Source organism: Pogona vitticeps, chromosome 1 (genome assembly GCF_051106095.1).
Source record: "Pogona vitticeps strain Pit_001003342236 chromosome 1, PviZW2.1, whole genome shotgun sequence".
NCBI lineage: Eukaryota > Metazoa > Chordata > Lepidosauria > Squamata > Agamidae > Pogona > Pogona vitticeps.
Window position 1 is genome coordinate 292053753 of NC_135783.1, and position 22798 is coordinate 292076550.

Sequence of the window (22798 nt, forward strand, 5' to 3'; positions counted from 1 at the left end):
ACATTAATTCACTGAAAGACCATCTGTGTCCATGTTAGGCATGAGACTTGAAGTATGTATGAAAATGCATTAGTTACTGTGGCCACAGTACCAGTTAGTATCCAGCAGTTCACCTGGCATCAGCTCAGTAGCATACAAGCAATAATACTTCTACAACTTTATCTATGCCCAGACTCAAATCAGGCACCAAAACTGGAACAGCAGTATTCATGCTTCAAAACTGGTTATCTCAACTTTTCAAAACACAAGCTATACATAATTTAGTTCATTATCACCACCTCCTTTAACACTGGAGACTACAAATCATGGCAAAACTACTAGTTATGCAGTAATGTACTCTTTCAGCAATGCTGAGGAATGTGTGGCCATCCCAATGTTGTTGGAGTGCAATTCCCAATATGCCCTCCCCAGTGGCTTGTGGGCTCAGGCTGAGAAAAGGTGAGATACAATAACATTTGAGATCCACACATTTCCTATCCTTGTGCTGGAGTTTCTGCCATAATTCAGTCATCTTCTCAAGCAATCTCACGTCTGGCCTTTTCCTCAAGAACTAGTCCATGGTCAAAAACAAGCAAGAAAAGTAGTATGAACTGTTGAGTTAAGCGTTCAGGTACTGAAATTGCCCAGCAGTGTCCAGGGGACTGGAGAGGGGGGCTTATGATTTCATGGCAGGTGAGATCAGCAACACCCTTCCACTTCTGTGCTACCATGCAAGAAGTGAAAAAGCAGCACGTTAAGTCATGTCACTTGTGCCTTGTCTTTCCTAATCTCTATGTCACTTCTGAAGTGGACAGGCCATGTTCTGAAGTCTCTGTCCCCGCCCCCCCAAATGTAAGCAAAAGCCAAGCATTTTGGTAGTAAAGATGCACAGATACTTCCACCACAAAAGCAAACATGCTATGAGCATAAATGACTAGAGAGAATTTGAAACACCAAAGAGACATCATTGTATACATAAATCTATTTAATACCTTTGCATTATCAAGGCCACATCGCTGTCGGAGGATTTTTAGCCTTTCTAAGTAAACAGAAGGTCCCACCTCTTCCCCATTTGAATTTCCTATAGATGAGGAGACTGTATTGGTGGGAGTGGGAATACATTGTACTTCCATCTGTGGAGAAACCCCTGAAAAATGAAAACACAAAATGAGTCCAAACAAACAGCAATCATCATCATAGGCATCCTTCAGTCTCAAGAGACTATGGTAACGTGCTCTGTATGGAGGACTTCGACACTGTATGCGAAACTGGAGCGTCCTCTCCAGAGCACGAAGCCTGGGTAAAATAATATGGAGGATAGGCTGTTACCCAAGCAGCAAATCCCCCCTTTCCACGTCGCTGAAATAGTCCAATGGAAATGCAAGAGCCAATACAACTGGTTCCAGCAACGTTTTAGGAGTTGCCAGAACGACACGAACTGCCTCCGGGACTCCCGCTCTGGATTTTGCCTCGAGGTTTACTCCTGAAACCTTTTCCATCAGTGGATATAGCCACAAGGCAGTGGAGGTTTGAAATCCGAGTTTTCCTTCTCTTAGCTGGGCTGCCTTTCAAGGCTGACGAGCCCCACCTACCCGGGACAGAACTTCAGTGTCTAGTTATAATGGGAAAATGTGCCTCGTACAGATAGGATAAGGCAGATTTTAACTTCTTAACTGTTAGAGCAGTAGGACAATGGAACCCATAACCTCAAGGGGAGGTGGTGAGCGCTCCAACACTGGAGGCCTTCAAGAAAAAACTGGACCACCTTCTGTCAGATGCACTTTGATTTGGTTTCTTGCCTTGAGTTGGGGGTTGGACTCGATGGCTTTAGAGGCCCTTTCCAACTCCATTACTTCCAGCAGTTTGTAAGTAACTTTTTATAATTACCACCGACTTGTATCAGTTTTCCACCTAGTTGCTAAAGCATATCTATATGACATCAGCTGAAGTTGTAACTTAACTAAAGCTAATGCCATGCCTTCTGTTTCCTAGCTGCAACTTGTTATTCCTGCTATTACAGGGCTCCTCACAAGCAAAACCAGAATTTTCTTTCCCTCTGTGACATCAGCTGCCGGCAGAAAAGGATCTCTTACAGCAATCAAAGGGTGTGATATTTCTCAGAATCTGTCTGGTTTAAGAGCTGCTGAGATGCCACTCTTTCCAACACTCTTAAGGGAATTTCAAAAATCCTGTACTATATGGGATGAGTCTGCTGTGCCACTCCTCCCTTTGCAAGTATTTCCCTTCCTAAAACTGGAGCAGCACTGGCATGGGAAAGAGCCATAGCATGGATTGCTTCCATGAGATCTGGAGCTACTGTTGTCCTTTCCTTTCAGCAGTGTACAAAACAAAGCCTGTTCTGATAGATCTGTAGCATTCAAATGTCCAAATGAGTCCTTCTCAATTCAGAGGTCTTGACAGATATTTACATTATGTATGAGTTAATATGTCTACTGCTGTACTATATGTAGTAAGCACATCAGGCTGTTTTCAACATGTGCCGTTTTGCAGACTACATGTTTTAGCCAGTATTTTCCTGGGAGAAAAAAGCATGAGTCCAACCCTCCTTGTGTGACACATGGAAATGAAACAAAGAAAAGCAAATCACAAATGACCCATCACCCAGGCTGTTGCTAGTTTCAGAGTATTGTGGCACTTTAAAGACTAACACTTTCTTCAATGTGAGCTTTCACAGATGCATATCCACTTTTTTTTGTTGCATGCAAGTTCAAACTGAAATACTGTAAATCTGTGAGTCTTTAAAGCACCACATTTTGCCTTTTCATCCCCCACCAACTTTAATGTTGACAATGCACTACTTTTTTGGAAATTATAATGTGGAAGGTAAATCTTACTGATCTGAAACATGAACTGGAGATGAGACTGGATTCACTTGTTTTATATGACAGAGAGTTATTAGATTATGCCCAGTGAGATAATATTACACAATTGCCTCTTAATTTTAAGTCTATACAAATCATATCACCATTCTGGTCCCTTTTATAAAGAACTGGTGTAATATTTCTGAAGCCACCTACAGACACTACGGTACTTAGAAGCAGTCTAATACATCTATTAGAACACTCCACACTGCAACTGCTATGAAGTTACCTGTAGAGGAAGGAATGCGTCCTTTGCCTTCTCTTTCCATTTCAATCAGCCGGAGACCTCGTTCTACATAGCTCTGAAAGAACTGTGATGAGTTTTTTAGGAATGGCTCAATGTCTGCATCAGAATACTTCTTTTTATATTCATACAGCTCTGCTAGACCCTGCAGAAAGAAAACTCCAGTCAATCAAATGTCATAAAAGGCCAACATTTAGGCCTTCAAGCCCCAGGACGTGGCCAAACTGATTCTGTGGAGGTGCAGACCCATATTTGCACAGGAAGCTGTCTCATACCAAATCACTTCATTGGGCTATCTAGCCCTATACTGTACACTGACTGGCAGTGGCTCCCCTGGGTTTCAGACAGGGATTTTGCCTAGCTCTGCTTAGAGATGGCAGGAACTGAATGTGGAACTCTCTACTTGCAATCCATTTGTTCTTCTGCTGAGATACAGCCCTCACCAAGAGAATGCATGCATAAAAACTTGTTGCTACTGGTTTCTCACCCATCTCTCATGGTGGGAAAGCCCTTACCTCTTTTGTGTTTTCTTTAGATCCAATCTTCTTAAATATCTCTGCTAGAATATCATTCACTTTGGCCTTTGGTGGCTTTTCCTCCTATAAAAGGAAGCAGAAGCGTAGTAATAAAACTCCTCAAATAAGTGGAAATTTAAGTAGCCAAAGCAAGAGAGTAAACATAATAAGAGAACACATCAGCGATCTTAAAACATATGCAAGAGCAAGAACAGCCATGGCAATACCTGCTGGTCTAAGAAAAATAGCGGATGGAGGAGTAACACATTGGGAAAGAAATCAAATAATAGCCATTTTCATCTGCTAGGTATGATATGCACTGTATCTCTTGTCAGAAGTTGTTCTAGTGCATTGCTACAAATAGTAATAGCTGTCAACACCATCATGCAGAACGACACATTGGCAGGTTATAGCTGAAGAGGCAACAGATACTGGATGAGACAATGCAGAATAAAGAAAAATATTTTCGTTCCATGTTATACATGGTCTGGGGTGTTATCAGATCAAGGACAATGGCATCTTTACAAACATGGACTCCCTTTATGTGCTTGGCTCAGTGCTATGTTTCAGCTACCACACAAGAGAGCTGATTCAGCCTTCTGCATGGTCCACAATAAGACAAGACACATACCAATTACAATTCAGAAGGATTCCTACTGTACTCCATAAACTGACCAGATTCTCAGCTGAGGGCCACTTTCTTTCAGTTTAAAAATATGGAATACTTACTATGCGAGAAGCTCCTTTTTCTGAGCCTTTATCAGATTTACTTCCAGTTTGGTCCAAGGAGTGTTTCATTACTCTGCACAGGTGAGCTTCCAACTCTGACTCATTCTTGTTATCTATCATTGTTAGATGATCTAAGATCTAAGAAAAATGTTGATAAATTTTAGAAAGAAACCTTACAATATTCTGCACGGCAATACAGAGGCTGCAGAGAAGCTGTCACCTCTCACCTTGGGTCCCTTGAGCTTACACAAGGTGTGAATCAAAGTCTTCAGCGTTCGTATTGGGAATTCACTCTTGCACTGCTTTAATTTCTCCTTGGGAAACACTTTCATAAAGGTGTGGATGTCCAACATGATTCGATCCAGGTTGATAGTGTTGATTGTTTCAGGAAGAAGTCTTACCATTCTCCATAAACACTGGGGGTAGGGAAAGTTTTTATAAAAGAAATCAGCCACCCAAGACAAACCAACTGTGTCCACAAAGCTAAAATTATCTGTGTTGAACATGACAGTGCTTCCTGAGTCAAGTGATAGGTAATAATTATCCCTTCACAATGAACAGTTTTGTTAGGTGTTAAGAAAAAAATAGTATCTAACTAAGAGATGTTTAAGTTGCTGTTTGTTTAGAAAAACACACTGACCCATAACAAATTCAATATGTTGAAGGCTTTTCCAAGACAGCCAATGGGCATGTTTTTGAAAAGAAGGAAAAAGAAAAGAATTTACACTACAACAAGATAAGGTATACAGTAGGAATACAATTTATTGTATAGAAAATACAGTAAATTTCTCCTGGTAACGCATGATGGAATGCGACATTTATTATACGAGACCCAATTAGATATACTCACCTTCATTACAAGTTCTGAGAACTTGGGGGAGCTTGCAGTTGCTAACAGACTGTCCTGGAGTAGAACAAGCAGGGCACTACACAAAGTAAGTACAATAGTATTACATATACACAGGATCACACAGAGCTGATTCAACTTTTCTCACACTATGATGTATGTCTTGCACACTACAATTAAGATGTCAAGAATGAGCTTATCTACTTGGTCATTTCACACAGAAACTGTGACAAGTTTACAGATTTATACTCTACCATGGACAGATGTGAAGAACAAGCTTCCTTTGTCAGGGTGAGCAAAGATTTTATGCTGCCTAAGGCGGATAAGAAAATGGCATCACCCAAGTTTCTCTTACACATAATCACTCACACACATCCTACAACATATGTTATTCTTTCTCTCACATCATACATAAATTAAAACATATTTTGGATAGGATATATTATTACAAAAAAAATTAAGTCATATCCAAACATAAAACCACTTTAAATGCACAGACTGCAACATTCTTTTAAAGCATGTATTCCACCTGCAAATTGATAACATTTGAACATTAAACATTCAGAAAAGGATTTCAGACCCAAGAGTTGAAATAATGCTTCAAAGCTATGTTTGTTGTACCCCACTACTAATTCTTACAAGTCTCCAAGAATTATTTGGCCAAATCTGCAGTCTCTTGAAAGAAGAATATCTGATCTTCAAAAGTAAAATGCAAGCTTATCAGAACAGACTATGCTATTATACCACAGTGAGGAAGGAAAGTATGCTGCACCCTCTGCAGAGAGGAAGTCCCTTTTCAAAAGTGTATTGGCTGTTTATTCCACAGTGTATAAGACCACATCAGTTGTAAAGTACTGTCATTTGAGCTGCTATTACAAATATAGAGCAAAATTAAACAGCCATTTCTGAATAATATCAAGCAATTTGTTCCCAAAAGAGCACAGACCTTGTCAAATGGAGAAATCAGCCTCTTATCCCTGGTTTTAAGAAAGTCATGATATTAGATATCTTTTGGACAATTAGAACATCTGCCAGTTCAACATTCCACACATTAATACTTCTGCCTTATGAAGATTTCTGCACTTTCAAGAGAGAGTAACTGTTTAATTATGTTCTCAGAGCTACAAACATCATAGCTCATGATGGGGAGTCTAAATTGTTCAACAGCTAATGTTTTACACTTGTTTCCACAGACAAAAGATAACCATACTGACTTAAACTTATTTTTCACCAGAAAACCATGTGTGTATGTGTGTGCGAGCACAAGTGTATCTGTTCTTTTTAGCTGCTTCCTGAAGAAACAAACACATACTTGGCAGAATGACTGACAACAAAAAATGCATGCCTGAAAGAAGATTCATGGAAAGCTTCCTGCAAAGTACAGTGTGGGTGGGTAAATTGTATGCTTCCTGGACCCCTCGACCATGAAAAACAGAAGAACAAAACCAGAAGTGGCCATGAATCCAATTAAGATTTTAACAAACAGCTATATCTTGGTGTTACACACTGCATGGTGGCGAAAGAGAGGCTGCAACCTACTTAAAAGATGAACCACTGCCCTTGAAGTTTTCAAGTGCAGCAATTCACTTTCTTTAGCTAAGAAAAATTATTTTAGGCAGGTGGTGGGTGCGAAGTTTGACAACTGGGAGACACCAAAACAGCCATGGTGGAGGGCCACATTTGGCCCCAGAGCTGCATTTTGTCCACGGAAGGTTTAATGACTGCTACACTGATCTCTCCCCTTCACGGATTGCTGCCTTGTTGTGGCGAAAGGCCTTGAGTAATTCAGAGAAGCTATGGGCTATGCCGTGCAGGGACACCCAAGACAGACAGATCATAGTGGAGAGTTCGGACTAAATGGAATCCACCTGGAGCAGGAACTGGCAAGCCACTCCAATATCTCTGCCCAGAAAACCCCATGGACAGAAACAAAAGGCTAAAAGATATGATGCTGGAAGATGAGCCCCTCAGGTCGGAAGACATCCAACATGCTACTGAGGAAGAGCAGAGGACAAGGACAAGTAGCTCCAGAGCTAATGAAGTGGTTGGGCCAAAACCGAAAGGATGCTCAGCTGCGGACGCGCCTGGAAGTAAAGTCCGATGCTGTAAAGAAAAATACTGCATAGGAACCTGGAATGAAGATCTATGAACCTTGGTAAGCTGGATGTGATCAAACAGGAGATGGCAAGAATAGACATTGACATCCTGGGCATCAGTGAACTAAAATGGACGGGAATGGGCAAATTCAATTCAGACGATTATCATATCTACTATTGTGGGCAAGAATCCTGTAGAAGAAATGGAGTAGCCCTCATAGTCAATAAAAGAGTGGGAAAAGCTGTACTGGGATAAAATCTCAAAAAATGATAGAATGATTTTAATACAAATCTAAGGCAGACCTTTGAACATCACAGTAATCCAAGTTTATGCACCAACCACCGATGCTGAAGAGGCTGAAATTGATCAATTCTATGAAGACTTACAACACCTTCTAGAACTGATACCAAAGAAAGATGTTCTTCTCATAACAGGGGACTGGAATGCTAAAGTAGGGAGTCAAGAGATAAAAGGAACAACAGGTAAGTTTGGCCTTGGAGTTCAAAATGAAGCAGGGCAAGGGCTAATAGAGTTTGGTCAAGAGAACAAGTTGCTCATCACAAACACTCTTTTTGAACGTAAGAGACAACACTACATATGGACATCAACAGATGGGCAATACCGAAATCAGATTGATTATATTCTCTGCAGCCAATGATGGAAAAGCTCTATACAGTCAGCAAAAATAAGACCTGGAGCTGATTGTGGCTCTGATCATCAGCTTCTTATCGCAAAATTCAAACTTAAACTGAAGAAAGTAGGAAAAACTCCTGGGCTAGTCAGGTAGAATCTAAACCAAATCCCTTATGAATAGACAGTGGAAGTAAAGAACAGATTTAAGGAACAAGATTTGGTGGACAGAGTGCCTGAAGAACTATGGATGGAGGCTCGTAACATTGTATAGGAGGCAGCAACAAAAACCCTCCGAAAGAAAAGGAAATGCAAGAAAGCAAAGTGGCTGTCCAACGAGGCCTTAAAAAGAGCAGAGAAGGGAAACAAAAAGCAAGGGAGATAGGGAAAGTTACAGAAAATGGAATGCAGACTTCCAAAGAACAGCAACGAGAGACAAGAGGGCAGAAAGTGAGGAGGTATTAAAGAATCTCTTAATGAGGGTGAAAGAGGAGAGTGCAAAAAATGGTCTGAAGCTCAACATAAAAAAATTAAGATCATGGCCACTAGTCCCATCACCTCCTGGCAAATCAAAGGGGAAGATATGGAGGCAGTGACAGATTTTACTTTCTTGGGCTCCGTGATCACTGAAGATGGTGATAGCAGCCACGAAATTAAAAGACACCTGCTTCTTGGGAGGAAAGTGATGACAAACATAGACAGCAGAGACATCACCTTGACGACAAAGGTCCGCATAGTCCAAGCTATGGCTTTTCCAGTAGCAATGTATGGAAGTGAGAGCTGGACCATCAAGAAGGTGGGCTGCTGAGGAATTGATGCTTTTGAATTGTGGTACTGGAGGAGACTCTTGAGAGTTCCCTGGACTGCAAGCAGAACAAAGCTATCCATTCTGAAGGAAATCAACCCTGAGTGCTCACTAGAAGGACAGATCCTGAAGCTGAGGCTTCAATACTTTAGATATTTCATGAGAAGAAAAGACTCCTTGGAAAAGACCCTGATGTTGGGATAGTGTGAAGGCAAGCAGAGAAGGGGACAACAGAGGATGAGATGTTTGGACAGTGTCATCACAGCTACCAACATGAATCTGACCAAAATCTGGGAGGCAGTGGAAGACAGGAGGGCCTGGCGTGCTCTGATCTATGGGGTCATGAAGAGTCAGATACGACTTAAGGACTAAACAACAACAACACTGATCTCTGTTCTCAAGTGCCTCATTTGCTTGAGAGCTAAGGCAGGCAGGGGATGGAAATGGGGTGAACCCACGTGGGCTGCAATTATGGCAAAAGGTGGCTGCCAGTTCAGGGAGGAGTACACACTCATTTCATCACATTCTCTCATTTTTCTTGATCTGCCACTTGAAACAAAATATTCATCTTACCTTGTGGTAGGACCAACTCTACTGACCCGTCACCTCCAAACCTGAAAAGACTGCTCAGTCTAGTTTGCCTTAGTCTGACATTGCAGAAATCAAAAGAACATCTACCCTGCAGTAAGACCTGGTGGTGAAATTACTTACCAGGAGACCAACAATCTATCGTAATCAGGTGCTCAGCTTTTACAAATGGTTAGTCTTGTGGCAGAAGATTCTAAACATGAAAGGAAGGTCTTGTTGGATCTTTGATCTCAGCATGGCTCTATTTACCTCAAAATGTTGGTCTGGTCAGATTTCTCCAGAACTTTTACCACGAGTAGGTTAACAGATCTGATAACTTGCTGGCCTTCCTCTAGGTCTTCAACTCTTGAATCCAGCATTAAGGTAATGAGGCCATGCATCAAGTCCTTCAGAACTCCTGCAGAGGCCTCCCTGGCCAAGCTTTCAATTTGGAACAGCTGCCAATGGAATTAAATGGTTAAGTATCAGGCCTTCTTCAGAATAAAACAGTGTAATCTAGATCAGTGGTTCTTAACCTTTGTTACTCGGATGCTTTTGAACTGCAACTCCCAGAAACCCCAGTTAGGACAGCTGGTGGTGAAGGCTTCTGGGAGTTGCAGTCCAAAACTCCTGAGTAACCCAAGGTTAAGAACCAGTGATCTAGATTACCCCTCCAGAACTAAATTTCTAACTGCTAGCAATGTTTCAAGAAGAAAGATGTCATATTGCAGATTTTTATGAATTAGAAAACAGAGCTATAGAAGGGTTGAGATCCTTCTGCAATTTTATCCCTTGGTGAATATAGTATTATACCACTGCATGCTTTTGTGTAGATAAATCATATTTCTCTCAGAGATGGGGAGAAAATGTGGAGGATTTATTCTGTTTTTGAAATAAAAGGAGATTCAACTCATTCTTATATTCACCACAGCAATTATATCACGCTACTAAAGAAAGTACAATATGTTAGGGCAGCCAATACCCATCTCCCTCCATTTGAGCGTACGTATGTACAGTTGGCCTCCCTTTCACATGTTCCTCTGCCTCCTACTTACCATAATCATATTTGGATAACTATTCAAGTTGTAGAAAAAAGTGAGATTGGCTGGCATTTAATACTGGAAAGTTTCACAAAGTAATAAAGACTGATTATACCCCATTTAGCAAGGCTCTCCTTTCCTCAAGAACACCTGACTATAGGCAAAATCCTATGTTCCACTAGTAGAATGTTCTTTCCCCCTTCCCTATGCTCCTTGGGACATATGAACCCCAGTTCTATAGATTTTTTAGCCTTCTACAGAAAGTTTGGGGATGCATAGGTGGCTAAAAGATGCAGAAGGGTTTGCCCCCTACCCCTGGTTCCACTGGACCTTTGGATTTTCGCCAGTCCATCCACATATTTTGACACAACTGTACTTGATTCCTGCTTGGACAATTTCGTTTTTATAACGGAGATAAAAAATTTACAGTTTCCTTACTGACAGTCAGAATAATTTTACAACCCTGCACATTGCGTTCTGACTGCAGGTCTCATAACTCTCAAAAATACAAGTATTCTTATTTGAAAAGTCAACATGCCGAACTGCTTAGCTTCATAATATCTTAAAAGCTGGGGAGGGAACACAGTTTAGCATGTCAAACAGTTCCCATATGCCTATGAAAAAGCCACTGTGGCTGCTGAAGAACAACAGCGTCTACGGAAACAGATTGTGCCAATATGCTAATTCTCCAGAGCCAAAACAGCATACAGAGGGCAGAAAGAATATTTTGTGCATACAAATTCTTCTCCAATGTGCTCTTGAACTGTCAAAGAACATACTAAAATTGGTGCCATCTACAAGTTACAGGTACCGTATTTGCCGGTGTACAAGATGACTTTTTGGCCCTGAAATACATGCCTCCAAGTTGGGGGGGTCGTCTTGTACGCCGGGTGCATGTCTATCAAACCCTCCCTCTCTCCCAGTGAAGTCACTTACCTGGTAGTAAGACCCAGTAGAGCTCTGCTCCTAGCCTGGGAACAGCCTGACTCTAGCGCCGAACAGCTGACTGTCGGAACAGCAGAGAGGCGGCAGCCATTTTGAGATGCAACCACATGGCTGCTGCCTCTCCAAAATGGCTGCCGCCTCCAAAAAGGAACCAAAAGGGGCAAAAGGAACTCTCCCCATGATGCAGCCAAAGCAGAATCACGCATGCGGAAGAGGGGGCAGTCTTATACAGCAAGTATATAACAAACTCTACATTCTGAGTGGGAATGTTGGGGGGCCGTCTTATACACCCAGTCGCCTTATACACCGGCAAATATGGTATCTATTATATCACACACATGCTCAGGCTAGCTGTGATAATGAATCCAAGAAAGATGTAAATGTTCACGTGTGATCTCTTCTTCATAACTTTGAACACACTTCTATTTTATTCTACTGTAGTATACATTAAGCAAAGTTTTATGCAAACATAAAAAGTGTATACACAGCAGTACTGAAAGACCTCTGATAGAAGAATCAACAGGTAATATAAGCAACAACAAATTGACTAAAGGTAGGATAAATTAGTTAATCACATTTAGTAACTGAAGCTTCCTGTCTATTTCATCAAAAGTCTTACCGAAATCATGTTTCCAATTATGCAGCTGTACAATTTGACTATCTCATCCTTGTCCAGTTTCTCATCAGCCATGTGAGTATTGTAAATCAGCCGGAGCTGCATGAATGTAGCTATTAGGAACTGATCAATGTGGCCAGACATAGCTTCTGCTTTGTCCTCTTGTCTCAGAACTTCATCAATCTGCAAAGAGACTCAATATTTAGTTTTCTTTAAATATTAGCATCTAAAATATTGCTACCAACTTGTTTTCCATATAGATCAACTTTTTTTCCATACTGTATATTTTCCGCTCTCCTATTGCTCATTGGCACAAACCTCTCATCTTCTTAGAGAAAACACAACTTCGGACATTAGAGCCTAAGCACAACAGAAACATCACATGCAAGCCCAGCCACCAGTAATGAGAGAAATAACGGTACAGGATTTTAATTAGGAATCTATTTTGTAATTCTACAGTTGCTTCTATTTCATTTTCTTCATTCATGAACATGGCTTTGTAATTCCACCACACAGCATGTAACTATCCAACTGAACTTAACTCACCTAAAATTGCAAGGTATCACATAGGTGTAACACAAACACCCAGTGGGAATTATTTTCAAAGTAAGGATGTCCTTCCCCACTGTTGGAAAAGGAACTGTTTTCCAGATATGTCTTGCTGGTATATTTTTATGTACTCTTCTCTAGCAAGTAACTACTATTGGGTTTAACTCTTTCCCACAGGAGAAAAATAGGATTAAACTGATTGGTTTGGTGTCATGTTCACAGGGAGAAAGCTCATTACAATTAACTCAGCACTCACATCATGATAGTGCTTCCTCTTTTTGTTAAGGATTTCTTTGGGAAGAGGTTTGCAGGGCTGACCCTTGGCTGCTTCTGCATTTCTTTTAGCCCTCCTTCGTGAACCTTATCACAGTCACTTTGGACAGGACAGTCCTGGGGAAACAAACTGTCTCAAGAATAAGGGATTCATTTTCTTTTTCTGATGTTTTGGTTCATTATCAGCACAAAGCCAGGAAAAAGAAAAGGACATCATACCTATTCTTCACTCGGATGGATGACTTGCCTTAAAGTTGTAAGTTTTTTTTGGGGGGGGGGGAATAGCCATGTTAGTCTGTGCTAGTGTATCAGTTTTTAAAAATGAACAAAAAACAAACAAAATCCAGACAAAACTACTGTGGGATCTTTAAAAACTAGCTGCTATATTTTAATGTGAGCTTTTGTGAATCAAACCTGAGAAAGCAAACTTGATCCATGAAAGCTCATATTAAAATACAACAGTTACTGTTCAAGGTGCCACAACATGTTTGCCTCTTGCTTTATTTTGGTTATTGCCCTAAAAAGGCTGGAAAAGTTGACAGGTAACAATTATCTATTTGGACAGCAAGGGAGGAAATGATTGCTACTTTGCCTCATACCAGGATTCTGACAATAAAGAGATGGGTATTAGATTTTATAAACTGGTTAATCCAAACCCCATTATTACATAATAGAGAATGAGAAATAAAACACAAAAGAAAAGGAGACACTATTTTAGCCAAAAAAAAAAAAAAAAAAAAATCCGCCTGCAGTTTGATTTTTATCCTATCACTGGTAAAGAAATACTGATTAGTTTTAGCTGGCAGAGGTTATTTTTGAAAGGAAGGAGGAAAGGTGACAAGCAAAAGTCGCCCTTGGAGAAAGTGTGTGTTTGCACCAGGGCTAAACATTTTCTTATCTTCCCTTGCTCCTGACTGCAGCGAATCAGATGGCCCCTGTGCACTCGGGCTTTGTCAACAGGGAGGTTCTGGAAGGCACTTGTATCACCTGACACTTAGTGCCACCAAACGTGCAACTCATCAGTCTCGCTGTTTACATGCCAAATCTTATCAGTGTTATGCAGTTGTGAACCAGAAGGCTGCCCACTTACCTGTGCAAGAGCTTGGATGCTAGTACTGATATCACCACTAGCTACCTGGGAAATTACAAAATTGATGGTGGATGCTGTGTTACTGTGCATATCATCAAAGTGTGGAGACACAGCACGGATCCTTAGTGGAGAAAGAATATATAAATTTAAGGCTGAAGCAGCTTTAACAGTCACATCTATCAAATCCAAACTCAATTCAAAATGTTAACAATTTAGTAGCTATAAAATCATCTTTAGACATTTCAGATCAAAGCCTCACTTCCCACATTTTTCAGTAAAAGCAGCATTGTCCAGAATTTTTGTGGCAATGTACATATGTTAATTACACAACTGAACACCTCAACTAATATACCAAGGTCATATTAGAAGCAGTAATCTTACCCCATTCTGACCAGAATCATATTAGCAATTTATGCATGCTTAAGTCACAGTAGCAAAGTGTTGTTTATTAACAAGATGCTAATTGTCTTCCCAATCACATACTCATTTGAGAACAGAGTACAACCAGAAATGCATTTGACACCTCACAAATTAATGGTAATATATTGCAACAATATGTGCCACTTTGTTTACATGTATGTAAAATGTCAATAAGATTCTGGACTCTGTATGTGGGGAATATAAGTATTATAGACCTCTCTTAAATAATCCTATACATAGTTGTTGTGGGTTTTTCGGGCTTCTTGGCCTCTGAAGATGCCGGCCACAGAGACTGGCGAAACGTTAGGAAAAACCACCTTCAGAACATGGCCAAGAAGCCCAAAAAACCCACAACAACCATTAGATCCCGGCCATGAAAGCCTTCGCGAATACATTAAATCCTATGCATGTCTGCCAAAATAAACCACAAAACCACAATCTTTCTGTAGCATTGTAGGTGAACTTTTGATATAGTTGCCTTTTTCATCTTCAGAAAACATTCAGCTTTTTTGGCACAGAACAAGTGACTTGGAAGGGCATACACAGAGATTGGAATTAGATGGTAGAAAGACAAAATCCAAAGTGCTGTTTTTGACCTATAAAACCCTAAACAATGTGGTCCCAAGCTTTCTAAAAATCTACAGCTCCCTTTATAAACTTGGCCGATTTTTAAAATCAGTGGAGGACATTCTCTTGCTCTCACCACCCCCACAGGAACATCTGGTGCGGAGACAAGAGAGGGTCTTTTCTGTTATGTGACTCTCAAGCTGTGAAGCTTCCTCCCATGGGAGGTCAGGCTGGGATTCTCTGCAGGGATGCTTTCTATCAATAACTTGCCATCTAAGAGGAGGTATGTCAAAACAGGGCTATTATCTCTTTGTAATTATTTTAATGCTATTTTAGAATGACTTTAAACCGTTTTTGTCTTCTAGTTTTAAATCTGATATCCATTTAGTATTTTAATACTGTATCAATTTATTGGCTTTCTATTTTAATATTGTTTGTTTTAATACAGTACACTGTCTTTGATTCTCCTGAGAAGAAGAGCAGGATATACTTATTTTAAATTAATAATAAATAGCAAATCCATGTGCTAGAATTCTTGGTCAGCCTTTTGCAAATTTCAGTGGTACTGTTTACAAAAGAGACAGTTTCCCTAACCATCTCCCTCTCTTAAATCAATGAAGACTGAAAACATGACTTCATTCAGGAATATCCATATTATTTGTCCATTCACATGCTGCAATGTTCAAATGGTATTAGTATGCAAATATGACATGTTTAATAACTGTGAATGTATCGCTTTTAAGAAATGAAACATCCACAGATTTAAAAGAATATGTAGGCCACTGTTCATATAGGCAGTGATGGCAAACTTCTGGCACGCGTGCCACTGCTGGTACGCGTAGCTCTTTCTTCTGGCACACAACAAACCTTTTGAAGTGGCTGCAGCTGGGGTTCCCCCTTTCTCTTCCTGTTCTGGGTCCTTTAACTTCCTCTCCGTCCCCATGATTCCCCCTGAAACTTGCCACTTCCTGTTCCGGTTTTGGTCTTCCGGGCGGCATGGCAGCCACTGGTTTCTTCCCCACCCCCTCATTTTGGGCACTTGAGCCGAAAAAGGTTTGCCTTCACTGATATAGGGAAATACATATAATTTGGACAGAGATAGGAATTACACAGCCCATCAGCTGCATGCGGCCTCCAAAGGTTGTTTGTAGCCACAAAGCCCCTTCAGAATGGCACCTGTACAGTGTGTGATTCTCTTCTAAAATAAGGTCTACACCTTCTTTCTACAATACAAGTCCCTCCAAATGAAGCTGACTTTTTATGAAAGAAGAAATGACCTCCTGCTCAATTTCAGCTTGACATGGAAGGCTGGCCCATCCCCCAGATGCTGGCAATATAATCTTGGTCACCCCAATTTAAGGCAAAGCAGACTGCATGTACAAGCAGATATATGAAGTTTGGCAGTTTTGATAGCCTTTGTTTTTTACGTTTAACACACAATGCTTCCACATTTTGAACATCACTCCTGCAGCTAAAGTAGACAGAAACATGCATTTATTTTATACAAATAACACCTTTATGTAAGACAGGGGCTGCTAACATGCAGCCCATGCATTGCATGCACCCCAACTGACATGTCTGTGTACTTGCCAGAGCCCTGCAGCTCACACCAATTTAGAACAAGGCATAGGCTTTTTTTTTAATTCTGAAGAATGACTTATGGCAACCCAGAAGTCCCTTTTCCCACTTCTACTAGCAAAGACGACTGATACCCCCTCAGTTGCCCAGCCTAAAATAAGAGCAAGATATAAAACAAGTGTTCACATCAGCCCCAAGGTTTACTCCTTATTACTGCTCCCTCTATACTTACTTGGGTTCAGGGATTAACACTGGTTCAAAGATGTCATCCAGTTTGTGTTGGACAAGTGCTGGCATTTCACATCGCACTGTGCCATTATCATTTTCTATCTCGTCTAAATCCAGCTGAAACTCTCGTGGAACTGAATGTGTTGTCTCTGGATGGCCACTCATGTTACGGGCTTGGCTACAGAAACCAAGAAAAGCATTTTTACTACCAAGTTCCACAAACCTATTGATTAGATCCCCTCATCCACCCGCAACTTAAGATTAATTCTGAATTCTCCATGAACTGCATGTGATTTGGGAATGATCCTTTCTCTCCCTGCAGTCTGGGATTTTCCAATAGTTATGAGGTACCAGGATTTTGGAGAAGGTGCAAAGTCAACACTAAATCAGATAAACTAGTCCTCCTTCACAAGTTTTTCTGCAGCTCATGAAGAAACCAGAAGGTAAAATTTCTCTTGCTCTCCTCTGAGCTTTCATGAAGTTGAGAAAGGGGTGGAATGATAGCAGTTGGTAGTGACCACAAATAATGTCTGGTTATTAAACCAAATTAAAGCTTGGTAGGCTCTGTGGAGGATGGGCTCCAATTCTGGGGGAGAGAACATACTTTGCATGCTGAGGGCTCCCATGTGGAACTCTCAGAATCTCTAGGTACAGCAATGCTGCCTAAAACTCTGGAGAGCCACTGACAATCAAAGTTGACAATACTAGGCTAGATGGGCTAATGATCTGAATCAGGATAAGGCAGCTTTCTATGCTCATGTGACCTGTTATTCTGTGCGTATGCAGTAATTAAGAAGTGAGAGCACCAATATCTACAATCAACAAACCCAAGGAATTTCCAGCCTGCCAAACAATGGCCCAGCTACTCATCATCTTCTAAAGCAAAGCTTACAAAGGAGCAGCTAGCTGCCCCTCACAGCCCAAGGCAGGATATCCAGTACTGCTTTATAATAAACTGATGAATGAAAATAAGGAAATCAGTTCACATTTGTTTCTTCACATAGGGAAATATGCTCCCAACAAACTAGCATTGCAAGACAGTTTTGGTGGATGAGTTTTACACTTTTTACATTCGGTTTTCCATAATGCCTATTTTGCTAAAGATGGCTTACTAAATAGGCATTCTAGAATGTATAATTAGTACATGGCATTGAGTACAATGGGGCACAGTCTGCTTCTAGAAAGGACTTCCAAGTTCAGATTCACATTTTAATATCTTGTTGGGTAACATCCAACACTGCCCAAGTGGGCGTGCACTAACACACCAGAACTTCTCTTCCTCTCATAACACCATCCTCCCCATTACTTCATGCCACAGCCATTGAGACTGAATTTGGAGGGCATGAAAGGGAGCTAAGAGAGGTCAGTTCCTTCAGTAATATATATTTTACTGGTGGACAGACACCATCTCAAAACAACTCTGACCTTAAGATACAAGGCCAGATGCAATGCATCAGTTGAGACCCCCAAATATTCTAGCTGCTAGCCTGCTTGGAGATGTTGTAAGTGATTTGGGTTGTATCAATTCTGGCTAATGATTGTCAGTTTCCTGAATAGTTCAAAATCAAGCTGCAGTAAAACCCCCCTCCTGTTTTATTTTGTTTCTAACTGTAGGCAGACTTTGAAATACCCAGGAAACTACGTAAGTAGTGTCAGCAGGTCAATAAACCTCTAATTTGAGAGTGCTGTCTAAATATATGCCTTTGTCCTAAACCTTCACACCACCCCTAAAAAGCGGGCCATTACAACTATTCTAAAAACAGAGCTGAGACTGAGATAGCAAACTGCCCAAAACCACACAAGGAGGCTCACAGCGGAGAAGAAAGCTTGAAGCTGTGCCTCCTATAATCAAATCCAATTCTGTGCCCCTACACTTCAGATCCTAAGCACATTTACTAGGTTTTATTGCACTGAAACCAGTGGGCCTTATTTCCAAATATAGTTAGGATTACAGCATGGAAAAATGAAGAGAAAGTTTCAAGAGACCTGCTACCAAGGATTTAGTAGTCAGTACTTACATCCTATAAGTGCGATACATAATTCTGTCCATGGAGAAGCAGTGAAAAAAGGCACAATACCATTTAGAAAGCATTCAAGACACGACAAAACAAATGAAGAAAGGTTCAAACATTTTGCTTTGAAATATTTTTGCAGTTTGTGACACATGCAGACACTGATGATTAAAAAAAAGGACAAACACAAGGCAACAGCAAGGTATGTTTTTAGCACAGTATGAAAGTGTTGAAGAAAACTTGCATTTTCCACATTACATACTTCAGCTTGGAAGACATGTCTTCAGCTGGTCCCTTCCGGAGCATGTTAGTGTTGACACTGGGATTCTGAATGCGCTGTGGTTTCTCCTCCACCTGCCTTGCTAAAGCAGTATTTGGCCTCTTAGCAGACCTCTTTATTCGTTCTTCCAACATGCTCATGTCCTTCTCAGAAAGCTGCACAAGAAGAGCAACTTTTCAGTATCATGAGAAGTTTGACAGTGAGAATGGTCCAATGGGCTGACTTTTTCTGAAAGGTTTAGAACAGATCACCCAAAGAAAGTCCCAGGCTCTTCAGTTATTCCTGTTCTTGGCATGTGTTTTAAGTTTAAATTTATAAAGACTTCTCTAAACCTGAAGTGTGAAAAGTAGATAGACAGAGTCTAGGGTTTAATTAAATCAAATGCCTATGCCATCCTACACAGTGCTAAAACATGTGCACAGTCCAGCTTGGAATGTAATTTCAGTGAGCTAGAGAGGTAGTAATTTTGAGTTACAATTTACATTCCAAGAAAGAATGTCCTCTTACTGAATTAGTTACTACTCTGAATTAATGAAACACCAAATCTATTGAGCACTTTCTTCAGGATGTTCCTTCAGCTTGCATTCAGAAAATGTTCATAATGGGACTCTTCTATTTTCCCTGATTTCTTTGTAGTCTTAAATAAACCTAGGATTAATATTTTTACTAGATTTTCAGATTTATCCTCAGCTATCCTCTTCTCTCTCCGCAAAGGGTTTAACTTGTTTAATGATATTTCTAACCATAGATAATACATAATTTACACCTCATTATGTGCTCAGGCTGCAAACCTTCAATATGAAAAAAATGGAGCCTTAAGAACATTAATTTCCATTTTCTTACAGGCAACTATATGACAAAGCATGGCATGATATAGTTATTTTATTCTTAAAAGCATATCATTTGGAGGAGATGTGAACTTTTTTTCCAATTCCCTGTGCATCCCAGAAGGAGGTACAGTGGTACCCTGCATAGCGACGTTAATCCGTTCCAGGATTAACGTCGCTATCCGGATTCGTCGCTATGCGGGGGGGGAACCCCATAGGAACACATTAAACTATGTTTAATGCGTTCCTATTGGGGAAAAACTCACCACTATGTGGGGAATCCTCAATCTGGCCACCATTTTCGCCACACGGTAAGCAAGGGCAGGGCGCGAAAACGCTGCGGGTGGCCATTTTGCTGATCCGGCGGCCATTTTGGAACTGCCGATCAGCTGTTTTCTAAACATCACAATGCGAAGATCGGTAAGCGAAACGCTTACCGATCATCACAATGCGATGTTTACCCTATCTAAACATCGCAATGCGATCGCATTAGCGATCACAAAAAACGCATCGCTATGCGAATTCGTCGTTAAACGGTGTGCTTGTTAAGCGAGGCACCACTGTATTCAAAACTGCCCTGTCCAAATGGAGATAGAAAAGTATTAGTAGTTAACATGAGTGGAAGAGTCCATGATATGTCTGCTTCAGTTCCTTCCCACTGCCCATATACAAAGTACAAAATCACTGCTCAAGTATTTTTTCAAGTACTTTCTAATTCGTTAGCAATGGTCAGGTACTAGATGAATTTATGAAGTAAACTGTCAAGATTTGCATATTTTTCATTCTGTTTCAGGTATTGTGATAGTATCAGATACAAACTGTGCCAGCCATTATATCTTGCAATCGTGTCCTCTGTCTATATTCCACATCAGATACCTGAGAAGATTAGGTCTTCAAAGACCTATGTATTGGGTTATTTTCTCGTTTTACCAGAAATTGAACTTTCTAATACAGTACTTCTACAGTGGTGCCTCACTTAACGATTACCTCGTTAAACAACGAAACCGCTTTACAATGAAGTTTTAGTGATCGCTATTGTGATCGCAAAACGATGTTCCTATGGGGAAAAATCGCTTAACGATCGGTTCCCTGCTTCGGGAACCGATTTTTTGCTAGATGAAGATTGTAAAACAGCTGATCGGCGGCTCTAAAATGGCCGCCCACTGTGCAAAATGGCTCCCCACTGTGCTTTAGGACGGATTCCTCGCTTTACAGGCACCGGAAAATGGCTGCCCTATGGAGGATCTTCGCTGGACGCTGAGGTATTTAGCCCACTGGAACGCATTGAACTGGTTTTCAATGCATTTCAATGGGTTTTTAAATTTCGCTTGATGAGGATTTCGCTTAACAGCGATTTCAACGGAACGGATTATCCTCGTGAAGTGAGGCACCACTGAATTTCAACTCACAAGATAGAATACTTTCCAATAACCTATATAACTATTTCCTTACTGCCCAAACAGGAGATCTTATCCAGGATTTTGCCTAAACCCTGGAAACCAAGATTATTTCTCTCTCATATTAATAGAAAGAATTATGATTAAACTGGATAACAACCAGACACATCTGAAGAAAAAGTTAAAGCAAACATTTTAAAGGTTTAAATGTTCAAATTAAATGCCCTAGTTAGAGGGGGGAGGATAATCATGGGTTAGTGGATCCTAGCAATAAAGATATTCACTCTTAAAACTTGGAGCTTCAACCTCTAGTTTGATCTAGGCAATAATGCAGCATAATCAAGTACAGTGGTGCCTCGACTTACGACCATCCCAACATAAGACCATTTCGAGTTGCAACCAGCTCCAGCCACAAAATTTTGCTTCAACTTGTGGCCGGAGCTTTGAGTTGCAAACAAAAGAGGCAGGGAAAAAAGGCAGGGAATTCAAATTATAGGACTAACCATTGGTCGGCGAAGAGCTTCTTTGTAGCTCTTTCGCCCCAACGGTTAGAGTGTGTGAGTTGGAGGAGGCTTCGGGCTGCCTGATGCTGCTTTCTGCTCCTGAGTAGGTACATTTACTTTGTTTTGCAGGGTGCGTTTGGGTTTGGGGGAGCTATATTTCTGTGCTGTGATGTTTTTGGGTGGGTTTTTTTTAGGCCCATCGGAACACGATGGGGCTGGCTGTGTGTGTGTGTGTTTTTGACCCCCCCCAGCCCCATCGCATTCCGATGGGGCTGGCTGTGTGTGTGTGGGTGTTTTTTATTTTCCAGCCCCATCGCATTCCAATGGGGCTTGATGTGTGTGCGTGTGTGGTTTTTTATTATTTTTTTCATATATTTTCATATATTTGCTATGTGGTGGGTTTTTTTTAAAAAATATTTTTTTCAGCCAGAATGGATTACTGTAATTGGGTTTTAGTGCATTTCAATGGGAAATGGTGCTTTGACTTATGACCATTTCGAGTTACAGTGGACCCTTGACTTACAGATGGCTTGACTTACAGACTTTTTGAGTTACAGACTTCTCTGGCCGCAAAATTTAGGTTTGACTTGCAGACTGAGATTTGACTTACAGACCAGAAAAAAACCAAAATGGAACAAAAACGGCCTGTTACGGGATTAATCGGTTTTCAATGCTCTGTAGGTCAATGGAGACTTGACTTACAGACTTTTTGACTTGAGAACCGCCTTCCAATACGGATTAAGTTCTCAAGTCAAGACCCCACTGTACGACCGTTCTTCTGGAACGGATTAAATTCATAAGTCGAGGCACCACTGTACCTTAATTTGGCATATCTGGTTGCAAACTACTTTAGAGAAACTTCTTCCTTTCAGATCAAGTACCCAGAACCCATTCAGCAAACATCTGACCATTATTTTCATATATATGTATGAGATATCAGTGAACTCCCATTTAACTATGGATTTTAATTAAGATTTGATTAAAATTACAATGCTGCTTCTGTAAGCATATATTCTGAATTTCCCACATTCAGCTAAGCCTTCAAAGCTAGGCATATCAGGTGAAACCATCCAGTTGAAGGCAACTTTGGGGGCCATTCTGGGTAGAAAGACAATGAACAAATGTTTTAAATAAATAAATAATCAAATATTACTATCTAATCAAATTCTTTGGCAAGC

At 40.7% G+C, this 22798-nt stretch overlaps 1 protein-coding gene and 1 non-coding gene across 11 annotated transcripts in view; both read right to left on the bottom strand.

Moving 5' to 3' along the window:
* The window catches only part of CKAP5 (cytoskeleton associated protein 5), an 89247-nt gene that overhangs the window by 2400 nt on the left and 64049 nt on the right, over positions 1-22798 (bottom strand). For 7 of the 10 annotated variants that reach the window (XM_078389753.1, XM_078389760.1, XM_078389757.1 and 4 more), the window contains 12 exons: positions 18876-19048; positions 18620-18643; positions 16606-16779; positions 13809-13929; positions 11900-12079; positions 9566-9753; positions 5200-5275; positions 4577-4765; positions 4350-4487; positions 3621-3704; positions 3091-3250; positions 972-1126 (listed from right to left, as the gene is read on the bottom strand). In XM_078389753.1, the coding sequence (XP_078245879.1) occupies positions 972-1126; positions 3091-3250; positions 3621-3704; positions 4350-4487; positions 4577-4765; positions 5200-5275; positions 9566-9753; positions 11900-12079; positions 13809-13929; positions 16606-16779; positions 18620-18643; positions 18876-19048 (1662 nt within the window). The remainder of the gene's footprint in view (positions 1-971; positions 1127-3090; positions 3251-3620; positions 3705-4349; positions 4488-4576; positions 4766-5199; positions 5276-9565; positions 9754-11899; positions 12080-13808; positions 13930-16605; positions 16780-18619; positions 18644-18875; positions 19049-22798) is intronic. The other 3 variants (XM_020799002.3, XM_020798976.3, XM_078389780.1) reach the window with 1 other exon arrangement.
* Positions 13637-13748, bottom strand: LOC140703637 (small nucleolar RNA SNORD67). Its single transcript, XR_012082939.1, has one exon. It is a non-coding gene; the product is annotated as a small nucleolar RNA SNORD67 (small nucleolar RNA).